The 10,244-nt window shown below is 43.4% G+C and overlaps 1 protein-coding gene and 1 long non-coding RNA gene across 3 annotated transcripts; one reads left to right on the top strand and one right to left on the bottom strand.

Moving 5' to 3' along the window:
- Positions 1–329: 329 nt before the first annotated feature.
- On the bottom strand, positions 330–1,308 carry LOC149979892 (uncharacterized). The gene is made up of 2 exons (XR_016484318.1): positions 785–1,308; positions 330–608 (listed from the first exon to the last, which is right to left on the bottom strand). It is a non-coding gene; the product is annotated as an uncharacterized LOC149979892 (long non-coding RNA).
- Positions 1,309–7,229: 5,921 nt separating this feature from the next.
- gpx8 (glutathione peroxidase 8 (putative)) lies at positions 7,230–10,048 on the top strand. Of its 2 annotated transcripts, none has more exons than XM_036936477.2 (3): positions 7,230–7,541; positions 7,690–7,951; positions 8,226–10,048. In XM_036936477.2, the coding sequence occupies exons 1-3, from the start codon at positions 7,320–7,322 to the stop codon at positions 8,387–8,389; spliced, it is 648 nt and encodes a 215-aa protein (XP_036792372.1). In that variant the 5' UTR covers positions 7,230–7,319; the 3' UTR covers positions 8,390–10,048. The 2 variants fall into 2 exon arrangements, with proteins under 2 accessions (XP_036792372.1, XP_036792373.1); XM_036936478.2 differs by having other exon boundaries at positions 7,260–7,541; positions 7,756–7,951.
- Positions 10,049–10,244: the final 196 nt, after the last annotated feature.

Below are 10,244 nucleotides of genomic sequence, written 5' to 3'. Positions count from 1 at the left end.
CCTGACCTGTATGTAGCAGCATGATGTCGTGGCGGTGGTCCGCAGCATTGTAGTAAGGATAAGGAACGTGCTCCTCCACATCTCTGACATGTCTGTAAGCCTTCTCGGTTTCATTTACGAGGTGGACACCCAGATTGACCGTCTTTATTCTAAAGACAATATCCAGAATCCGATTCGTTAGACAATACATTCCTTAGAAAAATGTACATGGAGACGTGTTGGATACACTAGCTGCTCTGAATATACAGTACAGGATCACAGTACAGGATCACAGTACAGGATTCAGCACAATAACGTTTGACTTGATTCATTTCAGCTTTGCATAATTCTTTTATTTTTTATTAATACATTTTCTCAGCAATTGAACAAAAACAATATTGCAAAAGATGCACAAAAAACATTTAGTATTGTGACAACCTACAAATGTGAGAACAAACCCTCTTTTACTTGACAGTGGGCCTCATCGTTGATGAGGATCAACGAATCATGGGATGAGGATCCCTCCACAGACTAGATCACCCTCCACAGACTAGATCACCTTTGCCGTTCTCCAATAGGGCCAGAGTGAGGCACCACCTCCACTCCACCAATGATCTTTGCACAATCACCTTGGAGGACATATGAAAGTATACATTGACGTGGATCAGTGAAGACAGGGAACATGGTACATACATACTGCCAGACAATGAACATATACAGACACTGAGCACCAAGACAACGGAGAAGATCAGATATGATGGCGTGCATGTACCCCACACATACACAGGCACACAGAGACTCTTACCTGTGTGCAGATACAACGGGATAATAGTGACGACCCAGAGACAGACGACTATGATGTGTGTCATGGTCGTGTCCTTCAGACTCAAACTCAGTGCCTCTTTGCTTGACATCATGGGAAAATCAAAAGAAATCAGCCAAGACCTCAGGAAAAAAAATTTAAGACCTCCACAAGTCTGGTTCATCCCTGGGAGCAATTTCCAAACACCTGAAGGTACCATGTTCAGCTGTACAAACAATAGTACGCAAGTATAAACACCATGGGACCACGCAGCCGTCCTACCACTCAGGAAGGAGACGCATTCTGTCTCCTAGAGATGAACGTACTTTGGTGTAAAAAGTGCAATTCAATCCCAGAACAACATCGAAGGACCTTGTGAAGATGCTGGAGGAAACAGGTGCAAAAGTATCTATATCCACAGTAAAATGAGTCCTGTATCAACATAACCTGAAAGGCCTCTCAGCAAGGAAGAAGCCACTGCTCCAAAACCACTGTAAACACAGGCATTAACAAACCGATACCAACACACACACACACACTCCTGGAAATACATAATCTGACAAAGATCCAGGTCAAGGTTTAACGTGTAAAGGGTAAAGGTTAAACCTTATCTATTCTATCGACCACCATAACACAATGGATAAGCACTCTGTTCAAAGTTATTTTGTGGTATTCACTCACTCACTCACTCACTCACTCACACACCTCACTCACTCACACACCTCACTCACTCACTCACTCACTCACTCACAAACTCGCGCGCACACACACACACAGTAGTCAACCTCCAGCGAGGGAACTGCCAGACTCAGCTATGGTATAGACTAGGCATATTCAGCACAGAGAACGGCTGCAGGACAGAATCACACAGAGATACACAGTCCACCTTAAATATACACAGTCAACCTTAAAATATACAGTCCACCTTAAATATACACTGTCAACCTTAAAATATACAGTCAACCCATAGATACAGTCAACCTTACAATATACAGTCAACCCATAGAATTACAGTCAACCCATAGATATACAGTCAACCTTTAAAATATACAGTCAACCCATAGAGACACAGTCAAACCATAGATATACAGTCAACCCATAGATACAGTCAACCTTACAATATACAGTCAACCCATAGATATACAGTCAACCTTTAAAATATACAGTCAACCCATAGATACACAGTCAACAAATAGAGATACAGTCAAACCATAGATATACAGTCAACCCATACATACACAGTCAACCCATAGATACACAGTCAACCCATAGATACACAGTCAACCCATAGATACACAGTCAACCCACAGATACACAGTCAACCCACAGATACACAGTCAACCCACAGATACACAGTCAACCTACAGATACACAGTCAACCCATAGACACACAGCCAACCCATAGACACACAGTCAACCCATAGACACACAGTCAACCCATAGACACACAGTCAACCCATAGACACACAGTCAACCAATAGATACACACAGTCAACCCATAGATACACAGTCAACCTACAGATACACAGTCAACCCACAGATTTACAGTCAACCCATAGACACACAGTCAACCCATATACACACAGTCAACCCATAGATACACAGTCAACCCATAGACACACAGTCAACCCATAGATACACAGTCAACCCATAGACAGACAGTCAACCCATAGATACACAGTCAACCCATAGATACACAGTCAACCCATAGATACACAGTCAACCCATAGACAGACAGTCAACCCATAGATACACAGTCAACCCATAGATACACAGTCAACCCATAGATACACAGTCAACCCATAGATACACAGTCAACCCATAGACACACAGTCAACCCATAGATACACAGTCAACCCATAGACACACAGTCAACCCACAGATACACAGTCAACCCATAGACACACAGTCAACACATAGATACACAGTCAACACATAGACACACAGTCAACACATAGATACACAGTCAACACATAGATAGTAGTAAATAGAAGTGAAACATATCCATTGTTAAATGAGCCTCCATACTCTATCTGCATTCTCTGTGCATCTGTCCTGTTCTCTAGAATCAGATCAAACCCAGTCCATCAACAACAACAACATGTCCTGTTCTCTAGAATCAGATCAAACCCAGTCCATCAACAACATGTCCTGTTCTCTAGAATCAGACCATACCCAGTCCAACAACATGTCCTGTTCTCTAGAATCAGACCATACCCAGTCCATCAACAACATGCCCTGTTCTCTAGAATCAGACCATACCCAGTCCAACAACATGTCCTGTTCTCTAGAATCAGACCATACCCAGTCCATCAACAACATGTCCTGTTCTCTAGAATCAGATCATACCCAGTCCAACAACATGTCCTGTTCTCTAGAATCAGATCAAACCCAGTCCATCAACAACATGTCCTGTTCTCTAGAATCAGACCATACCCAGTCCATCAACAACATGTCCTGTTCTCTAGAATCAGACCATACCCAGTCCAACAACAACATGTCCTGTTCTCTAGAATCAGACCATACCCAGTCCAACAACATGTCCTGTTCTATAGAATCAGACCATACCCAGTCCATCAACAACATGTCCTGTTCTCTAGAATCAGATCATACCCAGTCCAACAACATGTCCTGTTCTCTAGAATCAGATCAAACCCAGTCCATCAACAACATGTCCTGTTCTCTAGAATCAGACCATACCCAGTCCATCAACAACATGTCCTGTTCTCTAGAATCAGACCATACCCAGTCCAACAACAACATGTCCTGTTCTCTAGAATCAGACCATACCCAGTCCAACAACATGTCCTGTTCTATAGAATCAGACCATACCCAGTCCAACAACAACGTGTCCTGTTCTCTAGAATCAGACCATACCCAGTCCAACAACAACATGTCCTGTTCTCTAGAATCAGATCAAACCCAGTCCAACAACATGTCCTGTTCTCTAGAATCAGATCATACCCAGTCCAACAACATGTCCTGTTCTCTAGAATCAGACCATACCCAGTCCAACAACATGTCCTGTTCTCTAGAATCAGACCATACCCAGTCCAACAACAACATGTCCTGTTCTCCAGAATCAGATCATACCCAGTCCATCAACATGTCCTGTTCTCTAGAATCAGACCATACCCAGTCCAACAACAACATGTCCTGTTCTCTAGAATCAGATCAAACCCAGTCCAACAACATGTCCTGTTCTCTAGAATCAGACCATACCCAGTCCAACAACATGTCCTGTTCTCTAGAATCAGACCATACCCAGTCCAACAACATGTCCTGTTCTCTAGAATCAGACCATACCCAGTCCAACAACATGTCCTGTTCTCTAGAATCAGATCATACCCAGTCCAACAACATGTCCTGTTCTCTAGAATCAGATCAAACCCAGTCCATCAACAACATGTCCTGTTCTCTAGAATCAGATCAAACCCAGTCCATCAACAACATGTCCTGTTCTCTAGAATCAGATCATACCCAGTCCATCAACAACATGTCCTGTTCTCTAGAATCAGACCATACCCAGTCCATCAACAACATGTCCTGTTCTCTAGAATCAGACCATACCCAGTCCATCAAGAACATGTCCTGTTCTCTAGAATCAGACCATACCCAGTCCATCAACAACATGTCCTGTTCTCTAGAATCAGACCATACCCAGTCCATCAACAACATGTCCTGTTCTCTAGAATCAGATCAAACCCAGTCCATCAACAACATGTCCTGTTCTCTAGAATCAGACCATACCCAGTCCAACAACAACATGTCCTGTTCTCTAGAATCAGACCATACCCAGTCCATCAACAACAACAACAACATGTCCTGTTCTCTAGAATCAGATCATACCCAGTCCATCAACAACATGTCCTGTTCTCTAGAATCAGACCATACCCAGTCCATCAACAACATGTCCTGTTCTCTAGAATCAGACCATACCCAGTCCAACAACATGTCCTGTTCTCTAGAATCAGACCATACCCAGTCCAACAACATGTCCTGTTCTCTAGAATCAGACCATACCCAGTCCAACAACATGTCCTGTTCTCTAGAATCAGACCATACCCAGTCCAACAACATGTCCTGTTCTCTAGAATCAGATCAAACCCAGTCCATCAACAACATGTCCTGTTCTCTAGAATCAGATCATACCCAGTCCAACAACAACATGTCCTGTTCTCCAGAATCAGATCATACCCAGTCCAACAACATGTCCTGTTCTCTAGAATCAGACCATACCCAGTCCAACAACAACATGTCCTGTTCTCTAGAATCAGATCAAACCCAGTCCATCAAGAACATGTCCTGTTCTCTAGAATCAGACCATACCCAGTCCATCAAGAACATGTCCTGTTCTCTAGAATCAGACCATACCCAGTCCATCAACAACATGTCCTGTTCTCTAGAATCAGACCATACCCAGTCCAACAACATGTCCTATTCTCTAGAATCAGACCATACCCAGTCCAACAACAACATGTCCTGTTCTCTAGAATCAGATCAAACCCAGTCCAACAACAACATGTCCTGTTCTCTAGAATCAGATCAAACCCAGTCCATCAAGAACATGTCCTGTTCTCTAGAATCAGATCATACCCAGTCCAACAACATGTCCTGTTCTCTAGAATCAGATCATACCCAGTCCAACAACAACATGTCCTGTTCTCTAGAATCAGACCATACCCAGTCCAACAACATGTCCTATTCTCTAGAATCAGACCATACCCAGTCCAACAACAACATGTCCTGTTCTCTAGAATCAGATCAAACCCAGTCCAACAACAACATGTCCTGTTCTCCAGAATCAGATCATACCCAGTCCAACAACATGTCCTGTTCTCTAGAATCAGATCATACCCAGTCCAACAACAACATGTCCTGTTCTCTAGAATCAGACCATACCCAGTCCAACAACAACATGTCCTGTTCTCTAGAATCAGACCATACCCAGTCCAACAACATGTCCTGTTCTCTAGAATCAGACCATACCCAGTCCATCAACAACATGTCCTGTTCTCTAGAATCAGACCATACCCAGTCCATCAACAACATGTCCTGTTCTCTAGAATCAGACCATACCCAGTCCAACAACAACATGTCCTGTTCTCTAGAATCAGACCATACCCAGTCCAACAACATGTCCTGTTCTCTAGAATCAGACCATACCCAGTCCAACAACAACGTGTCCTGTTCTCTAGAATCAGACCATACCCAGTCCAACAACAACGTGTCCTGTTCTCTAGAATCAGACCATACCCAGTCCAACAACAACATGTCCTGTTCTCCAGAATCAGATTGAGACTTACAGTCCAACAACAACATGTCCTGTTCTCCAGAATCAGATTGACACTTACAGTCCAACAACAACAATATGTCCTGTTCTCTAGAATCAGACCATACCCAGTCCAACAACAACAACACGTCCACCAACACAAACAATTATTGAGACTTACAGTCCAACGAGTGCATATATTAGCAGGAGGACACTTTTAGAACTTTTAATGCCAATCAAGAGTTTTGGTGTGTTGTGTTGTGATGTGTGTGTGTGTGTGTGTGTGTACGGACAGACCTGTTTAGGCACATTTCTCCTGTAGGTGGTTAATCTTATGACAGGTGTCATATTACCTGTGTGACAGTCCGGCCTCCACCACTGTGTCTGACGGAGAAAGGTCACACCATCAGCTTGCATCATGGGTGTTTGTATACCTTAACAGTCTTTTAGGTGTACAATAAGACCATAGTTTTGGCCGTTTTGCACCTGACCAATAGTGTGTGAATTTGAAGGTGTGTAAACTTATTTGTCTTAGTAGTATTTACATTGCAACGCAATTTCCCCTATTGAATATTACAGTATTTATTGATTAATTCACTCAAACCTTGAAGACGTGACTCTGTGCTCTCTTCTTGCGGTGAATGCAGACAGTCTCTGGCAGATCGTGGAATTCCAGGCAGGGAGAATGGCGCCATCTGGTGGCTACGGGGATATTGGCTAAAGTCTGCTCTGCGCTCAGCCGCCTGCTCACCATCCGATTTAAAAGCGCTTGTGAGATGATTAAGATGCCTCAATTCTTGTTTAAAGAAAAACTGAAAAAAACGACGTACTTAACATTAGAATAATGTCTGATAAAAGGGTTACTTATTAACTGAAAGCCATTGGATAAATTGTCGGCCTATTTTTTACATAATTTTCACTTTAAAAAATAAAGTAGGTTAGACTAAAGTAAACATTTCCAGATTTCAAGATTAGCCTGCTTGACTCTCCATGTTCTTTTTTTAAATGTTATTTTTAATAATGATTACAGGTCTTAAAAAACGAATCATATGACTGACTGTAAAATCTCAAATAAAATTAGATGATGATATTAAAGTGCTGCTAAATCGCCCAAAAAACACGGAATTCCCTTACAGAAATATGATCCCTAAAACGGAAGAGACCTCCTCCCAAACCGTTACATCCTCAATCGTGAAATCCACTAGATTCAACCCCCGTTCCCAAACTCCTTCCCCCGCCCCAAACCTTCCTTATTCCCCCTCCAAGATGGAGGCGCTGGAGGTTTTGGGGGGCTACCCGACCAAGCCCTTAAACCCGAGAGCCCGAATGGTCAGGGTTCTACTGAGTATGACGGTGTGCATGGGATGTTTATTAATGCTACATAGTTTTCTCAAAATCTCCAAGTCCAGGAAGCCGCAAGATTTCTATTCTTTTGAGGTGAAGGACGCCAAAGGGAGAAGCGTTTCTTTGGAGAGATACCGAGGCAAAGTAAGTCCGCATCAGCAAAACTCAACGAGTAGACTAACCCTGTCTACTGCAAAAGTCAGTGAGTTTATCTAAAAGGTTGATAACTTGTTTCTGAGATGTAGCATGTTTACAATTCCCCCACATATATATATTTTCCCCCCTGGCACAGGCGTCTCTGGTTGTCAACGTGGCGAGCCACAGCGAACACACTGAGATGAACTATCGCTCTCTGCAGGAGCTGCACCGGGAATTGGGTACGTCCCATTTCAACGTCCTGGCTTTTCCCTGCGGCCAGTTCGGGGAGACCGAGATGGGGGCCAGCCGGGACATCGAGGCCTACGCCAAGAACACCTATGGCGTCACCTTCACCATCTTCAGTAAGGTCAAAATCATGGGTTCGGAGGCGGAGCCAGCCTTCAAATTCATAACAGGTAAGCACAGTAGGCTTATTATAAGTCTGATATTTAATAAAGACAGTTTATGCTATTTCTAAGGACAAGAAAAACGAAGGGTAGTTTAACAAAGCCTAGCCATACATGCCTATCTTTAGTCTAACGTTTTTAAAATAGTAAAATATTATATTCAAGATAATATTTTTAATGGGAAATGTGGGTGTGGGAGGAATTGCAGTTATTATGGCACATTGGCACACAACACAACAAAGACGTTGGGCCTAGTAACCATTTGTTTCCATTCACCATACAGATTCTGTGAAGAAGGTTCCGAAGTGGAACTTCTGGAAGTTCCTGGTGAACCCAGAAGGCCAGGTGGTGAGGTTCTGGAAGGCAGAGGAGCCCGTCGACAGCGTTCGTCAGGAGGCCATAACCATGGTGCGTCAGATTATTCTAAAGAAAAGGACAGAGCTCTGACGGGATGGCGAGGAGTGGAATAAGGACACCTCTGATGGTTTCAGAGTTAGAATTAAAGGTTATGAGGTATTAATTAAGATACAAAGTCAACTCTGTTAGGTGCTGAGTGGTGACTTTAGGGCTAGTGCCTTGTGCTATGGGAAAGGATTTGCCATTATTTTTCTGAAGATGAAGACTGAAGATGATGACTATTGCAATAAGAGATTAAAGGGTGTGTGTGTTACTCCACTAAGAGGGTGACACTGACATTTCCTGACAACCACCAGGTCCATAGTGAATTCCATGACAACCACCAGGTCCATAGTGAATTCCCTGACAACCACCAGGTCCATAGTGAATTCCCTGACAACCACCAGGTCCATAGTGAATTCCCTGACAACCACCAGGTCCATAGTGAATTCCATGACAACCACCAGGTCCATAGTGAATTCCCTGACAACCACCAGGTCCATAGTGAATTCCATGACAACCACCAGGTCCATAGTGAATTCCCTGACAACCACCAGGTCCATAGTGAATTCCATGACAACCACCAGGTCCATAGTGAATTCCCTGACAACCACCAGGTCCATAGTGAATTCCCTGACAACCACCAGGTCCATAGTGAATTCCCTGACAACCACCAGGTCCATAGTGAATTCCATGACAACCACCAGGTCCATAGTGAATTCCCTGACAACCACCAGGTCCATAGTGAATTCCCTGACAACCACCAGGTCCATAGTGAATTCCCTGACAACCACCAGGTCCATAGTGAATTCCCTGACAACCACCAGGTCCATAGTGAATTCCCTGACAACCACCAGGTCCATAGTGAATTCCATGACAACCACCAGGTCCATAGTGAATTCCCTGATAACCACCAGGTCCATAGTGAATTCCCTGACAACCACCAGGTCCATAGTGAATTCCATGACAACCACCAGGTCCATAGTGAATTCCCTGACAACCACCAGGTCCATAGTGAATTCCCTGACAACCACCAGGTCCATAGTGAATTCCCTGACAACCACCAGGTCCATAGTGAATTCCATGACAACCACCAGGTCCATAGTGAATTCCCTGACAACCACCAGGTCCATAGTGAATTCCCTGACAACCACCAGGTCCATAGTGAATTCCCTGACAACCACCAGGTCCATAGTGAATTCCCTGACAACCACCAGGTCCATAGTGAATTCCCTGACAACCACCAGGTCCATAGTGAATTCCCTGACAACCACCAGGTCCATAGTGAATTCCCTGACAACCACCAGGTCCATAGTGAATTCCATGACAACCACCAGGTCCATAGTGAATTCCATGACAACCACCAGGTCCATAGTGAATTCCCTGATAACCACCAGGTCCATAGTGAATTCCCTGACAACCACCAGGTCCATAGTGAATTCCATGACAACCACCAGGTCCATAGTGAATTCCCTGATAACCACCAGGTCCATAGTGAATTCCCTGACAACCACCAGGTCCATAGTGAATTCCATGACAACCACCAGGTCCATAGTGAATTCCCTGACAACCACCATGGCTTGTTAAACCAGTATGTATAATCACCTCAAAGAACCACTATTATGTGTAACATAGATATGTCTGATTTAAAGCAGGTTGTTACTTGTTTTGTAATTTTCAGATTAAAAGACTGTTCTTTAAACATGTCAATCCCTGTTTACAGTAATGTAGAACAATCATTCTGTCCTTAAAACATGTTAATCCAAGTTTACAGTAATGTAGAACAATCATTCTGTTCTTTAAACATGTCAATCCCTGTTTACAGTAATGTAGAACAATCATTCTGTCCTTAAAACATGTTAATCCACGTTTACAGTAATGTAGAACAATCATTCTGTCCTTAAAA

Source organism: Oncorhynchus mykiss, chromosome 11 (genome assembly GCF_057628025.1).
Source record: "Oncorhynchus mykiss isolate SJ-2025 chromosome 11, ASM5762802v1, whole genome shotgun sequence".
Classification (NCBI taxonomy): Eukaryota; Metazoa; Chordata; class Actinopteri; order Salmoniformes; family Salmonidae; genus Oncorhynchus; species Oncorhynchus mykiss.
Note: the sequence above shows the minus strand (reverse complement) of the source record. Positions and strands in the feature narration are given on the sequence as shown.

What these genes read in the sequence shown, in the direction of transcription:
- gpx8 (XM_036936477.2), top strand. Translation starts at nt 7,320, where the DNA reads ATGGAGGCGCTGGAGGTTTTGGGGGGCTACCCGACCAAGCCCTTAAAC. An exon ending in TGGAGAGATACCGAGGCAAA is followed by an intron (nt 7,542 to 7,689) that starts GTAAGTCCGCAT and finishes CCCCTGGCACAG; the next exon opens with GCGTCTCTGGTTGTCAACGT. An exon ending in AGCCTTCAAATTCATAACAG is followed by an intron (nt 7,952 to 8,225) that starts GTAAGCACAGTA and finishes TTCACCATACAG; the next exon opens with ATTCTGTGAAGAAGGTTCCG.